This window comes from Rhinatrema bivittatum, chromosome 18 (assembly GCF_901001135.1).
Source record: "Rhinatrema bivittatum chromosome 18, aRhiBiv1.1, whole genome shotgun sequence".
Lineage (NCBI taxonomy): Eukaryota > Metazoa > Chordata > Amphibia > Gymnophiona > Rhinatrematidae > Rhinatrema > Rhinatrema bivittatum.
In genome coordinates this window covers 47,522,913-47,545,389 of record NC_042632.1, presented here as the reverse complement: position 1 = coordinate 47,545,389, position 22,477 = coordinate 47,522,913, and the positions used below count along the sequence as shown (strand labels likewise).

The following is a 22,477-nucleotide window of genomic DNA, read 5'->3' as shown; positions in this document are numbered from 1 at the left end:
CAGATAAAGTCAGGAACAGGAGATTCATTCATGGTTTAGTACAGTGGGAGCTTTCCTTGTGGGGTATGGCCTCCGCCCATAGCTCTCTTCTCTCGTTCTGCATGGAAGGCTGCTGCATTCCATGTTACTGGATTAGATGATGAGTTTGCCTCCTGGGAACCATGACTCCAATCGTACAATTAAATGCCCTCTTCACGTCCTGCATGGTCAAGGCCTCGTAGAATACATACCGGCACGGTCATCAGATGAAGCTGTAACCTGATCCGACAACAAATTCATTGTAGCTGTGCGCTGTCTGGCAGACTGATGTGACGCTATGAAGCCAGGGTATTTCTTTCCTCATGCACTCCATCTTGGCATGTATAGCTATTCAGCCCATCATCACACTGCTCTCAACGAGTTCCTGCCTCACAGTCAGTTACACTGTTTTAACTGATGTAACTTGTTATACTTTTTATATATAATCTTTTTTCTAATTTTTAGGAGAAGAAAATGTCAATTTACAGTCTACACAGCAAAGTAAGACAGATTTATCTTCCAGTCAAGAAAGCATCACCCTTCCTTTAAGTGATGAAGAAAGTCAGTCAGTCAGGACAGTCCAGTACAAGACAGCAGAAATAGCTGATGCCATGTTGGGCACTGAACTTCACCAGGATCATTCATTTCTGCTTTCAATGATTCCTGGAGAAGCAAAGGACAGACACGCGGGTGATTCTGCAGCTGCCACTTGTGATGCAGCAAGAGAAGGGGCTGAATGCATGAACCAGGATAACCTTGCTAGTTCATTGAAGGAGATAGAAGACATTCAAGAGGGAGAAAGAGTGCAAGGTTCTAATGTGCAGCCTGAAATGACACCTGCAGAGTCTTCAAAACCTGAGGAATCTAATAACACAGAAAACACAAAATCTCCAAAAGTGAATTGTGAAGAGAGAAACCTTACAGGGATTGAAGATTTTACTTTGCAAGTCCTAAATGTTTCAGAGGTGAGTGATTATCATTTTGACAACTTTTTTCATCTGTTGTCAACCTTTTACAATATACTGGAAAATGAATCTGGAAGGGAACCGGAAATTATGCACTGCCTAGAACAGGGGTCGGGAACCCATGGCTCGCGAGCCAGATATGGCTCTTTTGAGGGCTGCATCTGGCTCGCAGACAGTCGCCACACTTTCCCGCTGACCCAGCTGCTCCCCGGTCCTCCTCCGCCCGGGCTTAAAATGCTGTCAGCCCGGGTGGAACGCGGCAGGACAGCTGGAGTCAGCGGCACCGGCGAGCTCTCTTCTTCCCCCCCCCCCGCGACCCGGAAGAGGAAGTGGAGAGTATCGGGTGCCTGCGCGGCAAGAAGAGGCCACGCTGGTGCGCTCGGCATCGGCCCGAAGAAAAGAAGACTGCAGCGCGGCTCGGAGGAAAATGAAGAGCTTCAACCGCGGCCGATGGGACTCCGCGAGGGCTGAAAATGAAGAGGTTAGCGTTGGGAGGAGGCTGCTGCTGCCGCGCGTTCCCGGGGTGGGGGAGAGAGAGTGAATGAGCGAGCAAACACAGCTTGTTCGCTCATTCACTCTCTCTCTCCCCCACCCCGGGAACGCGCGGCAGCAGCATCCTCCTCCCAACGCTAACCTCTTCATTTTCAGCCCTCGCGGAGGCGGAGTCCCATCGGCCGCGGTTGAACCTCTTCATTTTCCTCCGAGCCGCGCTGCAGTCTTCTTTTCTTCGGGCCGATGCCGAGCGCACCAGCGTGGCCTCTTCTTGTCGCGCAGGCACCCGATACTCTCCACTTCCTCTTCCGGGCCGCGGGGGGGGGTGGGGGGGGTGTGTGTGTGAGTGTGAGTAAGAGATTGCATGTATGTGAATGATTGAGAGCCTGTACATGTGAAACAGAGTATGTCTGTGATTGAGAGCCTGCCTGTGAGAGAGAGAGCATGAATGTAAGTTTACCATTGAGAACTGTATGTGTAAGTTTGAGATTGAAAACCTGTTTGTGTGAAAGAGTATGTGTGTATGATTGAGATCCTTTGTGTGTGAGAGAAATCATGTGTATGTATGATTAAGAGCCTGTGTGTATAAGTAAGAGAGAGATCATGTGTGTCTGTGTGTGATTGAGCTGGTTTAGGTGATGGAGCATGTGAGTATGTGATTGAGAGCCTGTGTTTAAATGAGAGAGAGAGACCATGTGTGTCTGTGTGTGATTGAGCTGATTTAGGTGAGGGAGCATGTGAGTATGTGATTGAGAGCCTGTGTGTAAATGAGAGAAAGAGAGGACATGTTTGTAAGCATGTGAATGAGAGTCTGTGTGTGAGAGAAAAAGACAGCATGTATTTATGTGATTGAAAGCCTGTGTGTGTGTGTAAGCATGAAAAGATAGACAGCATGTGTGTAAATGTGTAATTAAGAGCCTATATAAGTGAGAGAGAAAAAAACGTGTATATGTGAGTACTGAGAGCATGTGTGTATAGGTGTGTCATTGAGAGCCAGTGTGAGAGAGAGCGCTGGTATGTGACTGAGAGAGGAGAAAGTTCCAAGCAAACCACCCCACCTCCTGCTAATTCAGAACAATCTCAGGACACCTGGATATCAAACGTTCCCAGGTATGCAGAGCAAAAAAATGTTTGTATCCTTATTATTTTTCATTACTGGGTCTTTGTGTCTGCTATTTTGAAATATTTTGTTGGTATCTGGAAATGTTTTCTATGAGTTTTTAATTATTGGATATTCCACTCATTAGCTGTTTCGAAATATGTTCTTTTTGTTAGTACAGTTTTACTGCTGATGATTTTATATTTCTTGATTTGTTTTATAAGGATGGGTGATGTTTCTTTTTTCCTTTGTTACACTGCATACAGAGACTCTGCGTTGTTGCAGTTTCCAATTCATTTTTTTCTGTATGCTTCTTATGCGTTTTGGTCTCTTTATTCTATGTTAGGTGAGGGACAGCATGTGATTCAGGTGAGGTTTTCTGCTGGCGTGTAGTTTCTGTGTAGGACTCTATAGCAGCCTGACTTGGTCCGTTTTCCTAATAGGAGATGTATTGGTGTCTTAAGGCCTGGTGTAATATTTTCAGAGACTTATTGTACTTTAAAAGTGTGATCTTACATAAAATGCACACATTTACTTGTATTTAGTTTTAAACATATTGTATGGCTCTCATGGAATTACATTTTAAAATATGTGGCGTTTATGGCTCTCTCAGCCAAAAAGGTTCCTGACCCCTGGCCTAGAAGATTCAGCTCAAGCTGAGCCTAACATTCCACTTTTTACTCTGTTGCTTAGAAAAAATCTAAACTTCCAAACTGGAGTAATCTTTTGTTAATCATTACAACTTTTGTGGAGCAAAATGTGACCTTGCAAGTTTTCAGTGCTTGAGAAAACTGAGGTGAATGCTTCAGGGTTGCAGTCTTTTCTTACAAGAAATGTAATTGAAATGTTATTACATCTAATGTCAAATTAACATAACAACATACCATAATACTGGTTAGCAGATAAGGACCCCTTGGCTCGCCTAATTGCCCCACCACAGAGCCTATGTGGTCTATGATATTTTGCTGCTTTTTCCCTTTTATCCTTGCTCTGTGTATCTGTGCCAAGCATATTTGAATTCTGTTATTGTTTTGGATGATGCCACCTTTGCTGGAGGCGTCTCTGAAGATTTTTCTTTGAGCTTCCCTTTTTCCAACCATTAGGATCCCTTGTTCTTGAGCAGCTTTTTCTATGGAACATACTTCAATCTTGAACTTTATTGAATCCTGCTGGATATTTCAGTGTTCCTACCATAACCGCCTTTCCTTTGGGTGTAGCTATTTATTTAATTTTATTGATTTTAAAACATTTCTCACCTGTCAATCTAAGGCACTTGGTGAGGTACATTAAAACCTTCATATTTACAATAAAGCAACACAGAAAATCTGCCCACTTCAACTTCTCCAAGGTGGTTTGTAGAGCACACCTTATAAACAGCGAAAAATTTGAATCTGTCAATACGTTGTTTACTGGAATTGCTTTCTGTAAATTTGAACTGTAATTCATTTTGCCAAGAATTGTATTTTTCTATTTAGTTTTGTGATTTTTAAGTTTTTAATTTCCTTTTAAATGGTAGTATTAGGACTCAGTTCCATAAAAAGCAACTATTTAAAAAATCTCTAGTGTTTTTAATCGCTGAAAGCTCCTATATTTCTGTTACCACATGGCTAAAATCAAGCATTTACCTAGCTACAGCATCTCTCACTGCAGCTCTCCATCTGCCTTCTAAAATGCTTAAACTGCTGACTGAAAAATACATTTTTACTTTTGAGACCTACCTGCATGGAAATGGAAAATAAGACAAAATTTAAAAAAGTCTTTTAAAGGATTGGCTCACTGGCCCAGTGGCAGACTTTTTGGACATCCAAAATCTTTTTATGAGGAAAAGTAGCACTACATAAGAAAAATACACCACCTCGCCTCTAATTATCACAGAAAACCAAAGATGCATAAGTTTGAAAAATGACCGTCCTATTTGGCATCATTGATAGTGAAACTACTGTACTGCTCTGCCTTATTTTTAAGCACAGGTCAAATAGTGAACAAGTCCCACATAGAAAAATATTTATACACTAATTCAATTGCAAGTAAAAATCGGTATTCTCATCCTTTCAAAATATAAATTCTAGCAAACTGTAAACATATCACATTGAAACTTATCTGGAGGATTGTTGTGTAGCCAAACTTGAAAAGTGCTTCATAATTCTCCCCAGAAAATTCGGTCTCTACATGTCATATTAAATATGCACTGCAGTAATCACTGTCTATGCCTGTTGACTCCATCAATATCATTGCCCAACAGGGGACCCTGTTTTTGGACGGAAGCCCTTCTTTAATGTGTCGGCGTGTTCGTTTCTAAACGGCGTTCGCTTCTGGCAGTACACGAAGAGGTTTTCAGGACACCCACAATGAATATGAATGAGTATATTTGTATACAACAGCGGTAGTGCATGCAAATATTCCTCATGCGTATTCATCATGATTATCCTGAAAAGCAGACCTGTTTGTGGCACTCCAGGACTGGCGTGGCCTACTCTTGTATTAGCCTAGTGGGTGTGGTGGGGGGAACACTAGAGGAATGGCCTAGCACTTAGCGTAGTGAGCTGAGAGCCAGGGATGTCAAGATGCAAATCCTGCTTCTGACCTCAGGCAAGCCACTTCACTCTCAGATTGTAAGCTCTCTGGAGAGTGGAAAATACTGACTAGACTTAAATGTTTTGCCCGTAGCTTGGAATATTGAAAAGCGAATAATTTAATCCAGATTTTGAATTGTTGTTATATGTTCATTTGAAAACATACATTTACCAGTTTTGGTTGCATGCATCCGACTTGTTTCTACTTCTTTTACTCATTTTTTACTTTTTTTTTCTTTCCCATATTCTCCTGCATTTTGCTGGATTCACTGGCATTTTCTTCATCCTAAGTACTCCCTACCCTAGTTCATGTTCTCATATTTCCTCTCTCTCTCTCTTTCCTATTTCTGCTTTTCCTTCCCCCATTGGCAGTCTCTCCTTTCCCCGTCTTTGTCTCGCAGCCCTTTGCCTGCCCCCTAACTCTTATGTTCCACCCACCCTGCAGTGGGTGAAAAGCATGTATGGGATGAGGCAGGATCATTAGGACTTTTAAAGGAATATAGGTTGCAATTGAAAAAACAAAACATGAGTTAATTCTAGGGCTGCTCTAAGTGTGGCTGAACTGTGAAAGAAACCCTTGCCCTTAACATAGGAAGTGCCTTGCTGGGTCGGACTGATGGTCCATTGAGTCCAGCATTCTGGCATGCGGAATTGTCTAGCAGATCTGAAAGTTGGAATAGAAATCAAATAAATAAATGAGATGCTCGGTTTCCCATTACTCACTTCCAGAAGTAAGAGGAGGTGAACCCCAGATCTGCACAGCTAATGATTGCTGATGGACCAGTGGTCTAATACATGAAGTCTTCTTTTTTATCTTCTAGGACCTGATGGAGGTTTTAAACCCAAACAGCAGTGAATGCACTTTGGTGTTGTTTTTCACGCCTTGGTGCCGCTTCTCTGCTGGTCTGGCCCCTCATTTTAATTCTCTGCCACGAGCGTTTCCAGCCCTTCATTTTCTGGCACTGGATGCGTCTCAGCACAGCAGGTAATTCGGAAGGAGCACACTGTACAGTAGTAGTATTCATTTACTGCTAATTTTAGCAGTACAGGCGTGTATCTTTTTAGCATTTGATCTAAAGCTATAATGTTTCAGTATTTTATTTTGCTTGTAGTGTTCATGAATGGGAGACAATTTGCGCATTCCCGTTTAATGAGAGGTTCTTTATGTGACTGTGATCATGCATGATGAAGGCCTTCAAATGCAGTAGAGCCCATCAGTGTTGCTGCATCTTGTTTTGAATTGGGTCCTAGTTCCAATAAAATAGTAGGTGGATAAGTTCACTCTTTCTTGCTGCTTTGTGACAAGTTTTTCCTTTTACAGCCTTTCCACCAGATTTGGCACTGTGGCTGTTCCTAATATCCTTCTTTTTCAAGGAGCCAAACCCATGGCCAGATTTAATCATACAGACCGAACTCTGGAGACCCTCAAAGCCTTTATATTTAATCAGTCTGGTACGTACAATATGTGCTCTTAACATGCTGGTGCAGTTCTGTCTCTAATGCTTATCTGAGCCAGTTTTACTGATAGACCTCTGATGAATTAAGTTAGGTACAACAGCCCCCTGATGAATTCACTGCAGTGAGCACAAAACTGCAGGTGATTCGAATAGCAGCCAATGTCATCGTGTAATGACAAGAATCATCCTAAGTCATCTTTACTGTGCAGTAACGGTGGTTTTAACTAGTAAACGGGGGCAGATAAATCATATATATCTACAATAGGAGGCACAAGGTTTTGTAATTGTACAAAAAGGATTTAACTACAAAGGCTTTTAAGATTAGAGTAAGCTCGTTTTGTAAAAACTATTAGTGTTTTGATATTTGGGCACTGAAAATAATACAATACATGAAACTAAGTAGTAACAAGCAGTGAGTTCAGCTAGTACAAATGCAAAATAAAACCAGAAAAGGTTCATGCATCTTGAAAATAGCAATTCAACTTAGCCGTCTGGGAAATACAATTAAGATGCCTCGGGTTGGAAGATTTCTTCCAGCAGTGGGATGTGGACTGCCTATTGATCAACACAACATACTGTGTCTGCCAGCAGGAGAGAATTAAATTCCTAACACATGGTTTCCCAAAATGCAAAGTTTTTTTAAAGTTTCACTTCCTGTGGTTGTATAGTGCTATAAAACAGCACAATATGGGCCAGCCCTATGGCTTGGGCTAGCACAGAGGATCTTGGGCCTGAGGAGAGAGGGGGCGATAACTGTCACTGCTGCGAACGCCCTTGTGTGATGCAGAGGGTGTGTCTCCAGCCCTTGGGGCCAGCGAGGGTTCCCTGTGCTGTCTGTTTGGGGAAGAGGGGGGCAGAGGTCATCATTCATACTGTAGCATCCCATACTGTTTTTTAAAGAATTAGTTAGTGACAGGAAAATATGTTCTAAGCTCAGAGGCACAGTTCTGACTTGGAGATCTGACTCCTTGTCATGGCCTTTTAGTTTTGCTTCTTATCCATATTTCTGGTTGCAGTATGCTGAATGTATCTCCTTTGATCCCTTTTTCAGGCATAGAAGCCAAGAATGATGTGGTAGTGACAGAGGAAGACCACGAAGGCCCTCTCCCTAGCACTCCTTTGAAAGGAATTGATTGGTTGCTTGTATTTTCTCTGCTGTTTTTGGCTGCTTTTGTCATGTATGCTACCATTCGAACTGAGAGTATTCGGTGGCTAATACCTGGACAAGAACAGGAGCATCAGGACTGATTCCCATTACGAAATGGCATTCTCTGCCCTTGGCCAATCTTTTTTTCTTTTTTTAAGAAGTATTTTAGAAGGGCTCAGCTGTGTCATTTATAACAGTGCATGTGCTATGCCCTTGTCAGAGTAAAAATAAGTCCGTTCTGAAAGGTGGTTTTCCTTCATGCCTTTGTGGGTGTTCTCTAGGTCTTACCTCCCTTTCGGGACTCCAAGCTTTACTGGATGGGTTGGGGGGGGAAATGCACTTCTACCAAGGCCCCAACCAGAGGTTGAGAAGGGGATCAGAGAGGCAGCAGGCAAGGCATCGCTTGGTTAGGTATTTAGCACTTGTGGCGGCATGGCTGCTTTTGGGTTAATGTGTTGAAATAATGGCTTTACTGTCTGAATTTCTTGTCCTAATGAAACAACGTGCTGTTTTCAATGACTGACACTACCAGAATTCCCCTCTACCCCTGCATCGTTAATGACGGTTCTAGAGCAGCCCCCAGCGCATTTCATTTATAAAGAAGTTTGGATTCTTTCCAGCTTTGGGACTTTTAATTGGATCAAGAAAAAAATGATTGAATAAACGTTGTCTATAAGTTTTCAAAACCCTATGCAGCCCTGGTTGAGATATAGGTAAGAAATGGCTTAGATTACTTCATTCAGTTGAAATTATAGTTTGATACATGTAGGCTCTTTCAGTTTCAGTTTTTATTTTAGTGTTTTGTTTTTTTTTAGGAATTTCAGTGTTTATTAGAACAAATTGATTTTTTTTCCTTCCGTATTTTCATTATAATAAACACTGTTACACTTCAGGGCAAAATTAAAATAAAAACTGAAAGGAGAGGGCCCTAGAGCCATGCCAAAAATCTATGGACATTTCTGAAGCCTCTCGGCGATTACCTGTGCACAAGAAATTCCATTCCTGTTTGTAAATCTGGGGAAATAACTGCTCTCCTGGGGTAAGGCAAGGAGCTGCAATTAGCTTAACCTGCAGCTTCACTCTGCCACCTCCACCATGCCGGATTCCTGAAAATCGTACAGAGAAAGCGGTTTTTGGCTGCAAACAACAACTTTACTTTCCGTTGCCTCGGGTACAAACTAAGTAGGTCATTTTCTAAGCTTTTCGTGTGCGATAGCTTGGCGGGGGAGGGGGAGGAGTTGGGGTGGCGAGGAGGCGGACTCCGCGATGTCTTCGCTGGCGGCGATGAGGTAAGTTACGTTATCATGGCCAGTAGCGCGCCCAGTAGCACCACCTTTCACGGTGGCACTATTGGGTGCGAAAGCCGGCAGCGATAACCCCGCGCTGGTTGCCGGCTTTCGCAGGCCCCCCCCCCCCCCCGTTTTCGCGGGATTCACCATTCTGCGCTAGAATGGTGAATCCAGGCCTTAGACTGGAAGCCCTTTGGGGATAGGGAAATACCGACCGCACCTGAATGTAAGCTGCTTTGAAGTGCCGAAAAGCAGAATATAAAAATCGGGTAAATCTAAAATTAAATAATAAAATGAATGGCACATCTAAAGTCTATGTAAAAAAAAAAAATAAAAAAAAAATAAAATATATATATATATAGCAAAAAAGTATGAGAAGGCTCTAGTTTTATTACCTTTTTCATTGTCTACGCTGCTGTAGCCAAGCTGGAAGGTGTGGAAAATGTGAGGAGGGATCTGTAGAGCTCAAGGAATGGTCTAGAATTTGGCAACTAAAGCTTCAGGAGGATGTATTTTGGGTTTCAAAAACCCGAGGGAGTGGCTATAAGATAGGGGATGATGTACTGTGAACAAAGCAAGAGCAGGATCTTCTGGGCGTGATTGTATCTGATGATCTTAAGTCGAGTAAACAGGTAGACAAGGTGTCAGCAAAAGCCAGAAGGTTGACTGGGTGCTTAGGGAGAAGGGTAGCCATCAGGACCAAGGAGGTGATATTACCTCTGGATAAGGCTCTCATTTGGCGTATTGTGTACAGTTCTGATGACTGCCCCTTCAGAAGGATCTAAACAGAACAGAGGGAAGCTACTGAAAGTATCACTCTTACTGGTGAAGCATATGGAGATCGAGTGAGAGGAGAGAGACATTTAACTCCTGCCAAGGAATAAACACCCAGGAACTGGGCCTCTTTCAACAGAAAGGAAGGGGGCAGGAATAATCTAAGGAAGTGTTTCGTTTTTGTTTCCACTGTGTTAAGAGTCCAGCTATGTTCTTTGATCAAAGCTCAGAACCCATGGTTAAGAACAGGAGGGAACGTAAATGAAATCCTCTCTCCGTTATATTTTTTTTAAGAGGTTCATTTTAGTCTGCCTTCTCATTCTACTCTTGTTCCTTAGTTTTACATCTTAACTAACCCCACCAGGAATACAAATAGAGCTGGCAGTGTAGCTTATTCCGCAGAGCCAAGACCCGGGTTTTAATACCATCCGCCCCGCTCACTGCAGAGCCTTGCGCGAGCTGCTCTGGCAACTCAGGGGCTTAGGAAGTTTAAAGATATCATTTCTGTTCTACAGGGAACATGACGGTAGCTAAAGAGCATCCGGTCTGCTCATCGTGTTTAGCAGCAAACTCTTTTCTTCTCCCTGACTGTGAGCCTCTGTGCTTCTGGGTTGTGTTTATTTTTAATTGCTGGGGTCGTCCTCATCTCGACCACTTTTGCTGGGAGGCTGTTCCATCTGTGTAAAGAAAGGCTAGTCTGGAAACAAAGAGCAGCACGGAGTGACAAGCAGCTTGTGCTTGAACATTTTTATTTATCTATAAATAAATATCATGCATACACGCCCCACTGGAAGACTTGCTTCAGTTTTTTATCTAAGCTAGAATAAAGCTTGCTCCTCTGAATAGGCTTAATTAAGTGTCTCAAAATTTATTTTTTTCCAGGCCACCCTTGACATATATAAAATATGCATAAGTAGTTTTGTGTAGTGGATCAGGTTGAATTCACAGAGATTAGGCCTTAAATTATTCACCAGTATTTAATATTGTATGTGCCTCTCAGGTAAATCACCCGACGAAGCGGAAACCGGTAATGCATATCAATTTGGCAGTCTGGGCTTGTATTGTACTCTTAACAGTGGCCTTTGACAACAGCCTGGTAAATTTGACTTTAGTGTTGCAGAAAATTGGAGGTTAGCTTTAGAGAGAAGGCAAGAATGTAAGCAGCATTTCATTTAAGTTGCGAAAGATGTAAGAGGTACATGATTACAGAATCAACACTTAAAACATTTTTATTTTTAGTTTCATCATCTTTTAACACTGATCAAATTAAGTCTGTTTTAAGTGATGGTAAGCCAGGGTTATTATGTTGGGCTTTTATTTACCCTGCAGGCTCCTGCTTTTTTTAAAATGTGCATCTTAAGTTAAATCAACCCCAAGTGGGGTAATATTTCCATGAATCTTCCTGCTCTGACCCAGGTAGTGAAGCATAGTTATCAACTCCCTCCTTCGATGGCACGGCAGTAAAATGAATTATCCAACTCTTTTTGCTTTTTGTAGTTTCTACCATTGGCTGTGCCTTTTAAAGTAAGATTTATAATTGTTACAGTGCTACCAGATTTAGGTAGGGCTATTTAAGGGCAATACATAGTCAGCTATGATCACCTGGGGGCAATGGGAGATGAAGTGACCTGGCCCAGGGTCACAATGTGCATCCATCAGAGGTGGATTTGAACTCTACCTCTCAGTCCCTTACTCTATTGGGCTACCTCTTGTTTGCAAACAAATTGCATTCTATTTATTCTATATGTATGTTTGCTTACATATATGCCAGCTTTACAATTCATATTTCAGATCCTGCAAAGGTAAAATTATAAACGGAGCTGCTTTTCTGATCAGGGCCGTAGTGCTGACCATATATGCATAAGAGATGGGCCTTGCTCCATTGCACTTACAGTCTGGTTAAGGCAAACGTACGATAAACAATGACGACTGAAAATGTATATATTAGAGAGAAATGATTACGTTTTAAAGACAGCCTTCACGAGGTGAAAATAAATTTCAAAGGTTGGTTTTTTTTTAATTTAGTGGCTTTACTTTAATGCTCCTGTTTTGGCAATGGTTGCAACATTATTAGGTCCCCAGTGAGACTGAGAGCTGGGGTATCAGCTGCATATTATACAAGTTTTCGGTCAAGAAAGAAAGAATAACCTTGGCTTTTTAGCCAGAAGTGAATCTTTTATATCTAGTAGCAGGAGCAGACACGCAGAGGAAGAACCTTTATTATTGTTATATACCGCCGTTCGATCTGACACATCACATCGGTTTACAGAAAATAAATGCAGCTAGTAACAGCATTGTCTTCCTATTTCTTACAGTAAAACTTAGAATCAACATTAACTGATATTAACAGAAAATGAACGCTATTTGTCACTTTAAATGTGAAATAAATGGAGCTGATCACATCTGTGTCATCCTATTAGTTCTTACAGTAAAACTTGGAGTCAGCATTAACTGATATGAATATGAAGTTAACATTACTTGTCCCTTTAAACATGTTCATAGAGTTTCCGTAGCAGGCATTGAGGGACATTCCAGGAGCAGACAATATACTCCTTCTCGGTGTCATAGATTGATGGGCGCCATGGTATTCAGGCAAAGGCGTTTTGAAAGAGCCATATCTTTAGGTTGTGGTTTTTTTTTTTTTTTTACTGTTTGGGTCATGGGTTCCATTCTTTGGATTCGTTTGGATCACTTTATAAAAAGCCCCCCCACTCTCTTGTCCTGTATGTTTGCCTTATTAGATTGTAAAGCTTTCTTAAGCAGGGACTATCGTTTTTGTGTTTCTACAGTGTTGCCTATGCCATGTAGCGCTATAGAAAGGCTTAATTAAGGTGCAGTGGATCAGGGTTTAACTTCGGGCCTGTGGAGAAAGACGGCAGGAACTTGGCTGCTTTATATCCAAGGCCTTTTATCGCCAGGTCCAGGTGCAGCTCATTTCTAAATCGTTTTCCCTATAAATCCAAATAGGAAACAGTGCGACTTTCTTTTCCGCCTCTGTCCAGGGTCGCGTGCACTCGCCTTTGATCTCCCAAGGCAGGGTTGCCAGGTTTTCATGAAAGAACAAGCGCTTTTTTCCAAAAAAAACAAGCCCCAAAAAAGTGAAATTGAAACACCAATGTCTGTGTGATGATAACATTTATTGTAGGCATCTGTTTACTGGAAATTTACCAGAAGGGTTCCAGGAGGCACTGCTAGGTCCTGAGTCCCTCTCTGAAACTGACTCCCACTTACATTTATTTTTTCTGTTATCTATCTCTTTGTAGTTTTAGACATTTATTTAAGTATTTTTATATACCACTGCACGTTGGGAACATCACCTCTGTTTACAGATAACAATGCAGCAACAGGCTTTACAAAAACCACAAAGAATGACCTTGTGAAAGGTATGATGAACCATATGTACAAGAAAGAACAACAAAACTGAATTACCATTTGGGCGATAGGTACAGAAAAGAACCTTGTCAGGAAGGTTGTTAATGTTCAAGAGGATAAGTTGTGGGCTGAAGGGGGGGATGTACAATTAGACAGGGTTACCAAAGGTTAATAGAGGAAACTTTTTAACAAGAGTATCTGCATGTAGGGGCTGTTGACAGAGAATTCCAGGGTTTGAGGAGATGTATTCACGGTGTCTGCAGCGCTCGCCCTTCAGCCGGGCAGTGGTGAGACTATCACCCCTGCAGGTTTTATCGACTCGAGCCGCGGGCCCACCTAGGGGGTCCCCACGCCTTTTACCTAAGCCCGACAGCGAGCTACTGTCGGGACCGGGAGACAAGTCCACCCTGCCCTGAGACCCAGATGCTGTCACTGGCAAGGCGAGTTTACATTTTTTCTTCCCCTGTGGGCCAGGGGACAAGGAATCCTCAGTCAGTAAGTGGCCGCCTCTGCAACTCTCAGGCACACCCGGGGTGGGTGTCTCCACTGGGAGCGGGGACCACCTCCGCAGCCAAACTGCGCAACTCGGGTGGGGAAGAGGCCGCAGGGACAGGCACCTCATCAGTAGCTGGGGCAACATCAGTGGGGGGCGTTGGTGGGAGGAGGCTGTAGCCCCTCCTGAGGTCGAGCGCCCTCCGCCTCCGAGGAGACGGCGGGTGAGTCTCCCGAGGGGGTACCAGCAGGCACTTCCACGGCAGGGCCGCCGCCACGGAAGCCTGAGTCCCCCCGCGCAGTTGGGGAGGGGGGGGGTAGGTTCCCCCTGGATGTTCATCTCAGCGACAGCAGGAGCTGGGGCCTTCGTGCGTTTCCGGCGGGGCTGGGCACCCGCGGCCGGCGCCGAAGGGGTAGCAGTGTCGGGACAGCAGAGATCCTCTCGAACTCCGGAGACGCTGGGGACGCTGGGCTCTGGACCGTGCCTAGCTTGGTCGTTCCATGGAGGGGCCAGGCATGCTGTCGTGGCTGAGGTGCGCGGCTCTGCAGCCGCCGAGGGGGTGGCCTTGGTGGGCGGTCTGGCCACGGGGCACGCCTTGCGGGTGTGCCCCACCCCCTTACACGCAAAGCACCTCGCCTCCCCCGCTGCGTAGTGGATCCGGTAAGCATAGTCCTGGTGGGGGATGACAAAGACCCTCTCGGCCTCCTCCTGCCCTGCCTTCAACTTGAGCACGGCCGCGCGCCGGTAAGACTCAACGTGTTTGAGGGTGTGGTCCGAGTGGCCCATCGGCAGGGTGGTAATGTGAGACTTCAGCTCTCAGAGGGCACCAAGATAGGCCGCCAGCGTCTCGTTGGGCAGGAAGGGTGGGACATTCGAGAGGAAGACCTTTGTCCCCATGCCATCTAAGGGTTCCAAAACATGAAAAATATCCTTCACCACCAGCCCCGTGACCAGCGCCGTATGTGTAGCGGCAAGGTTGGCCAGAAACATAACCACCTTGCCGTACATTTTCCCGCAAGAGATGATATTCCTAGGGCCCACCAGCTGAGCCATCGCTGAGGCGTAGTCTTGGGGTTCTTCACCCGGGAGGATGGGACACCGGACTCCGTGGCGACAGCTAATACCAGCTCTGGGCATGGGACCGGCTCTCGGTGGGGCGGCGCCAGCAGGGGGATGGGAAGGGGGAGCCAAATTGGAGGCGCATCCCGCTGCCACGGCCGCGTAGGATAGCACGGCGGGCTGAACGGGACGCGGCAGTGACACGCCTTCGCCCACGGAGCCGGGCTCAACGTGGGTTTTGCTTTTGGACTTGGCCTTGCCCCCCGGGCTTCGGGGGCCTGTTCCAGGCGGCGGGGGTTCCGGCTGCGGAGCTGGTCCCGACGGACGGGCGGGGGAGCGGCAGCGAGAACAACGGTGGCCGTCGTGAGTATGGATCCCGTAGGGTTAGAGAAGATAACCGGAGGACGGCACCCACCCGGAACCGAAGGGTTCGACGATTCCCTCTCCAAGCTTTCGGCACGAACCCCCACCGGAGTAGGCATCCCAGGGGGGGGCAACAGCCGGTGCTTGGGCGCTATCCACCCCCTTGGCTGACTCGCTCAATTCCCGACCCCCCCCCCGATGGCGAGAAGAGACACTGGGGGATAATGCCGTCTTCGTGGTGGTGCGGTACCAGCACGAGCGTCGCATCGTGGGACGTGGAGGGGACCGGGGGCTGTGAACCGGGTGACCGGCACTTTGGGTCACTAGGTCTTTCGCTGTAGTGGGTTTGACGGTGGAGAAAGGGCCCGGTGAGACCAGGCCGGGTACCTCCACCACGGGAGGGGCAGCAGTGGTTGTCTGAGTCTCCTCACCCCCCGGGGTCCCCGAGGCAGAGGGTTTTGGCAGCAGAGGAACAAAATGAAGGGTTGTAGCGGGAGGCACAGCTCGGGCAGTATCAGCAGGTATAGGTGGGGAGCCCATGCCCGTATCGAGCCAGCGCGAGGGCCTCGAGATCACCACCCTCCCTTGAGCCCTTCTTAGGAGTCCTTCGCGGCATAGTAAAGGGAGAAACGTGGACACGGCCACGTGAAACCAAAGCAGGTGGGCGGGGCTGTGAAAGCCGGCGTGAGGCAGGCAGGCAGGGAAGAAGCCCAGCCTCAGGCTTGAGGGGGAGAAAGGAAAAAGGAGAGCCCAAACTCAGGAGAAAAAAAAGCCCAGACTCAGGCTTGAGGGGCAGGGGGGGAAAAAAGGGCCCAAACTCAGGGAAAAAGCCTAAACTCTGGCTTGAGGGGTAGAAAAAGAAAAGCCTAAACTCAGGGGAGGAAAAAAAGTCCAAACTTGGGAGGAAAAAAAGCCCAAACTTGGGCTGAAGGGGCAGGAGAGGAAACCAAACGGGGAGAAAAAAGCCTAACTCAGGCTGAAGGGGCAGGAGAAAAAACCAGACAGGAAAAAAAGCCTAACTGAGGCTTGAAAGGTAAGGAAAGAGAGCCTAGCCTTGGAGAAAAAGTCCAAACCAGGCTCTAGTGGCCACAATAAACCCAACTGGGGAGGGAAGCAAAGAAACAACTGACACAGACAAGGGAAGCTGAAATCTGTTGTTTGTATTTTATTTTGTTTTTATTATGTATGTACCCTTGTATATCGCCTAGGCCTTGTTAAGTGTTAGGCGATTTAATAAATTTTAATAAGTGAAATGAGCAAGGCAGGACAGACACAGACAAAACGTACCCGACCTGTGCTGCAAGTCTCTTTGGGCGGAGCCCAGCCCGCACCGTGCCCCAGAAGGCAAGGGAAAAAAAAAGAACACAGCGGGGAACTTGCAGGCAGATGAAAAAAAAGCAACGAGGTGCCCGAAGAGAGCCGCGGCAGAAGCAGGGAGGGTGGGGTGGCCGTGCAGGAGAGAAGTAAACCCCAAACCTGTTCCCCGCTGCACGTGGGAGGAGGAACAAACACAAAACAAGGGGGAAAAAGGTGGTGTCTCAGGAGAGACCGAGGAGTGCAGAATCAGTGCCCCCGGAGCACCACCGGGGAGGAAAGGCGGCAAACGCCGGCAGAGTTTGTCAGGGAAGCAGCAAGCAAACCTCCAGCAGAGCCCTCCCACTTCCTCCTGTGAAGGTTTGCCGCTCGGGTTGGCTTACTGCTGCTGCAATAAGTTAGGGTGCGCCTGCCATGGACAGGCCTCACGAGCAGCAGCAGCAGCCAATCACTGCAATATCAGTGCACAAGTTCCGCCCACCAAGCCCAAAACGAAAACACGATTGGCAGGGAAAATCGCCCAATTACAAGCAAGTCCAGAATGGAACAAACAAATCGCGAATAACGAGAAAAAAAAAAAAGCCCAATCTCGCGGGCGGGGAAGCGAGGTTGGCAACACTGCCCGAGAGCCATTACGGGCGGGCCTGAGCTTGCGCATGCGTCCTGTTCCCTGTCCCGGGTCATGTTTAGTAGCCGGGTAGGGCTTGTGCTCTCTCTGCTCCGCAGGGCACTGGTTTCGGCCGCTGGCGAGAGGAACGTTTCCAAGATGGTAAGTGCAGGGACGCTTGGCCCGTGCACGGAGGAGAAAGCTTGTATAGGGTGGGGTGCAACCTACAGACCCTTAAGCCCTTTACATAAAACAGACCGGGTTAATCAAAGCTGTTGAGTTGCATTGTTACAAAGGAAGGTGCTGCAGAAAAACGGGAATATAACGGGGTAAAGGATGAGAGCTGCGTGCATATTTTACCCAAACTCTCCAGGAACCATTTCTGTAGTGTTTGGGCACTGTACTGTGTAAACCCAATATTCAACGTTTCTGATTTTCCTAAAAGTCAGACTGTTCTAATAACCTCAGGACGTTTATTGTATACTGGACTAGCTAAGGGCATGAGGTCAAGTATTCTTAGGAAGAGATATAAAATGGTGTCTTCCCTAGGAAAATAAATAGTATTTAACTATATTTTGCGGTCAGTGAGTTCTCCTGCTGCAGCAGATTCCACGTAGAAGATATCCCTTGTATTAAAACATTGGCTCAGCAATTGCTTTTTGGCCCCCGTTTAAGGATCAAAATTCAGAACCGTTCATAAAATATGGTCAGGCTTCCATTTTCAGTACTTGGCTTTGCCTGAAGATATCCAGAACGACTTGATCATTTGTTTTGGTTACTGCTGAATGTCTGTCTCCTGACACTGTCCTAGTTCACAAACTCTTGGCAATCTCCAAAATTATCTCCTACCCCTCTCCCCTCCCCCCAGAAAATAGTAAGCTCCAAAAATCTTTGTTCTTGCTTGATGTGCAGCACCATCTAGTGGAATGAAAAGGTGGCAAACTCTCTTCATCTGGTGGGATTGTAATTTGCAAACGTTTTTTCAGGATGCTCATGAATATTCATGGCATACAAAAAGAACGATTGGATATAATCAGAAATCCAGAGAGCATGCAGGTGATCAACAGTGGCTTTTATTGTTCTTGTACCTCCTCTTATAAATGTCTATAAGGAGCTGCATATATCTCCTTATGCTAGAGAAGAAATATTTGCTAGTAGTAGTGAGGAGCTTCCCTGCCATCTGTAAAACACCAAAATGCCATTTCAGGCTCACATATGGCCTGCATGATATTGTTTTTGTAACAGGTGACAAGCAGATGAAAGAGAGGGGAATGGTGAGTTGGAGAGTAGAGGTAGATGTGCTTACGACATAGTGAAATTTCACCTACCAATTCTAATTGCCTGTATTACATGTGACAGAAAAGGAAAGAGAGAGATTAAGAACTACTGTATTTTTCGCATAAGCTTTCCCGGAGAGCTAAGAACCAGAATAACACAATATCTGCATAGACTCAGACCGACCATTACCTCCTGTAAATAGTTACTGTTCATTTCGCTATCACTATGTAACTAGATATGTTTTAATCACTGTAACCTCCTCCAAGTTCCCCTGCCCCTTTATGTTATCTGTTATCATGTTTCGATGTAAACTGCCCTTCGAGGCGTCAGTTGTATTTCCTTGTAAACCAGTGTGATATGTATATTATACAGGAACATCGGTATATAAAAACTAAAAACAAATAAATAATGAGCGTACAGCATGTATCCTAAAATACATGTATTCAGCTTCTCAACTGATCTATAGAGCAAGTCTGTAAATAAGTTTATTCTGGTTTCTATCTATGTTTTTACTATATGCTTTTTATTATATGCCTTATAATATGCTTTATATTATATTATATGCTCATTGTATTAGCTCCTTGTTCTATGTAAAGCCTAGGGCACCCATACAAAGCCCATAGTGTTTTTTTCTGTTAAATGTAAACCGAAGTGATTTGTATCTTATACAGGAACTCCGGTATATAAAAATAAAAAATAAATAAAGCAATTCTGTAATTCATTCACACTTATTTATTTACAGGTTTTTTTTGTTTTATACTGCCTATGCCCCCCAATAGTTTTCACATGGCTGATTTTTATTTTCCTTAAGAGCATAAGACGTGCCATGCTGGGCAGACCAAAGAGCCATCAAGTCTAGCATCCTGCCTCCAACAGTGGCCCATCCTGATCTCTAGAAAGGAGCCAGCAGCTCCCAAAGAGTCGATCTGGTTCCCTGTTCATTCCCAGGGATAAGTGATCCACCTAGCTGATAACTGTTTATGGACTTTTTCCTCCAGGAACTTGTCCAAACCCTGCTGTCTGGGATGCTTGATCACATCCTCCACGAATACATTCCACAGCTTAGTTGTGTGTTGATTGAAAACATGTTGTTTCCAGTTTGTTTTAAATCTTCTTGCTAGTTTCATGGAGTGTCCAATAGCCTTAGTACTATTTAAAAGGATAAATAACTCTTCCACCCTACTCCTGATTTTATAAACCGCAGGCTTATCCCCTGTCGTCTTTTTTTCCAAGCTCAAATGTTAAGTCTTTCTTCTTAAGGGAGCTTTTCTAGCCCCTTTATCATTTTGCTTACTACTTTTTGTACCTTTTTGTATGTCTGCTCTGTCTTTCTTGAGATGTGGCAACCAGAACTGCACACAATTCTTGGTGAGGTCGTGCTACAGAGCTATACGGAGGCAAAATGATCTTCACAGTTTTATTCTCCATTCATTTCCAAATGAATGGAGAATAACCCTAACCCTAACGTTATATTTGCACTTTTTTTTAGCCACTGCAGCACACTGAGCTGAGGATGGGTTTCAATGTATTAACTACAATGACTCCAAAATCCCTTTCCTGGGTGGAAACTCCTACTACAGATCTCAACATTGTGTTCCTGTAACTTGGGTTATTTTTTCCTATGTGCATCACTTTGCACTTGTCCACATTACATTTCATCTGCCATGCAGATGCCCAGTCCCCCAGACTGGTAAGGTCCATCTGCAGTTCCTCATAGTCTGCTTGTGTTTTAATTACTTTGAATATTTTTGTCATTTTCAAATTTGAGCACTCATTGCTCCCTTTTCCAGATTGTTAGCTAATTAGATAAATAGTACCGATCCCCAGAGCACTCCACTGTTTACCACTCACCATTAGTCCCAGTATGGCATATCTTATGTTCTACGCTGGTTCCTATCTTTAAACCAATTACCAGTCCACATTGAGACATTACCTCATTTTCCAAGACTTTTCAATTTTCTGAGGAACCTTTCATCAGGAACTCCTTTTGGAAATTCTTATAAACTAAATTGATCGGCTCACTTTTATCCACCTGCTTATTCACACCTTCATAGAATTCTGATAGGTTACTAAGGGACGACCTTCCTTTAATGGCTCTTCTCTGTTAAGCCACGTTTATCCATAAGACTGGTAATTTTGTTAATAGCTTCCACCATTTTTCCTGACACTGATGTCCGGTTCTCCGATCTGTAACTACTTGGGTCGCCCTTAACCGTTCTTGAAAATCGATGTTACGTTTGCTGTCCTTGGGTATAGAGGCGGATTTGAATAATGGGCTGCAGATTGCCAGTAGTAGTTCTGCGATTTCATATTTGCGTTACTTTGGAACGTGGGATGAATGCCGTCAGGTCCTGTTGATTTGCTGCTATATAGTTGGCCAGTTTGCTTTAGCATTTCTTCCAGATTCACATGGATCTGATTCAGTTCCTCTGAAACATCACTTACAAAGAATGGTTCAGGTACCTCCCCAACATCCTCATATGTAAAGAGCAAAGCTAAGAATTTGTTTAGATTTTCTGCCTTGGCCTTTTTCTGAGTGCCTTTTAACATGGGGGGGAGTTATCTGACTCCCTCACAGGTTTCTTAAATAAGACACAGTCATGGTATCGTTTCTCTAGTGGACCTAACAGAACTAGAATTGTGCTGAATTGTGAATGTGGGCCAGGCCCAGCTGGCTCAGGCATGCCTCAGGTTGGCTGGTGCTGGGATTGCTGCGGAGGCAGCTTTCACAGCCCCTGGGAGTGACTGAGGGAGGAGTCAGTCACCGGGCTGGATTTTGGACCCATGACTGCAGGATTTCAGAAGAAGTCCTGGTGCTTGTCCCCCTGATTAAGGACTGAGGATCCCTTGGGAGGGATTATAAAATAAGGTAAAAACGAATCTCACACGTAGTTGCAAATGAAGACTTCTGGCACCAGGTACTCCCTGAACTAAAAGCCCAAAAGAGCGGGAGAAGATTGCTAGGTCCAAAAAAAAAATGTTGACCGGTGTGACAGGACCTGCTTCCGAGGTCGCTGCCTCCTATTGGCAGGCCACAGAGTATTAACATGCTGGGAAGAAAATGGTTTGTAGCCCCTGTCTGTTCAATTCGAGTGCTCTGTGTGGTTTTTTTTTTTTTTCTTTTTCTCTGCATAGACCTCTGAGGCGCACTGGCTGACGACAGAGGAAAGAAGCCAGGTTTTACATGATCTGAAGGCTTCGGGATGGACGGAGCTGGGCGCAAGAGATGCCATCTACAAGGAATACAACTTCAAAACCTTCAATCAGGTAATGCTTCCTCTTCTCTCGCAATCCACAGAAGGGACGTTTTCCTGAGGCATTGTCGGCCTTTTTTTTTTTTGTGTCTCGTTAAATCTTGCTCGCCTCTGGACGCGCAGAAAGGGAGAATTTACTGAGCAGTCTTTACCGATAGCTTCATTTTCGGATACTGAAGAATTGAAGCAATTTCCTTGCACTGGAAAAATGTGTGGGAAGTGGCAGCAGGGCTGAAGGCACCCAGTCTGTGTGGCCTGCCAATGTATATTCGTGCAGGGAGGCAATCGCAGGGACCCGGGTGATCTTGTAGACGGATGCCTTGTGTTCTCGGAATCGCTTAATTCATGAACATGTTTGGGTTTTTTTTGTTTGTTTGTTTGTTTTTTTACACTTTCACAGTAACAAATTTCCTTTCTTTTTTTCCTTTTCCTGCTCCCTGAAATGGCCTATACCTTCCCTTCTGGCCGCCTCCTTGCTGCTTATTCAGATATCGCTCTGAGTGGGAGCCAGGGCTGAGGACGTTTTGGGCACTGGGGCGTGGGATAATGGATTGATGCTGGTCAGAAAGCAGGATTCTCCCTCCGTGCTGGGTTATACCTGTCCGTTATGATAAACCTCACAGTGGCAATGTAATTATCCTTTCACTTCTGTGTCTGCTGTTCCAGAATTTCTGATTAGACCATGGAGAGGCTTGGGGGAGCTACCTACCACTATAGAGATTGGAACGGACGTTAGAAACCAAAATATTTTTCTCAGTAAGATAAGCAAACATTGGTTTCATGCAGTGGTGTGAAGGGTGGGTAGAGTTTACCATCAAGAAGTGCAGTCATTGCTCCTCTCATTGCTGCCCCCTTGTGGACGTTTTCCAGGCAGGAAAAGTACAGATCAGCAGAGTTGAGATGCTCCGTGCTGCTGGTCTGCA

At 45.0% G+C, this 22,477-nt stretch overlaps 1 protein-coding gene across 3 annotated transcripts in view; it reads left to right on the top strand.

Annotated features, from left to right (window-relative positions):
* LOC115079631 (pterin-4-alpha-carbinolamine dehydratase 2-like) overlaps nucleotides 1-22,477 on the top strand; it is a 44,746-nt gene that overhangs the window by 1,170 nt on the left and 21,099 nt on the right. The window contains exons 2-5 of one of the 3 annotated variants that reach the window (XM_029583339.1): nucleotides 484-983; nucleotides 5,969-6,132; nucleotides 6,469-6,599; nucleotides 7,656-8,366. In XM_029583339.1, the coding sequence (XP_029439199.1) occupies nucleotides 484-983; nucleotides 5,969-6,132; nucleotides 6,469-6,599; nucleotides 7,656-7,852 (992 nt within the window). In that variant the 3' untranslated portion in view covers nucleotides 7,853-8,366. Of the gene's footprint in view, nucleotides 1-483; nucleotides 984-5,968; nucleotides 6,133-6,468; nucleotides 6,600-7,655; nucleotides 8,367-15,976; nucleotides 17,185-21,435; nucleotides 21,568-22,477 lie in introns of those variants that run through there. The other 2 variants (XM_029583340.1, XM_029583341.1) reach the window with 2 other exon arrangements.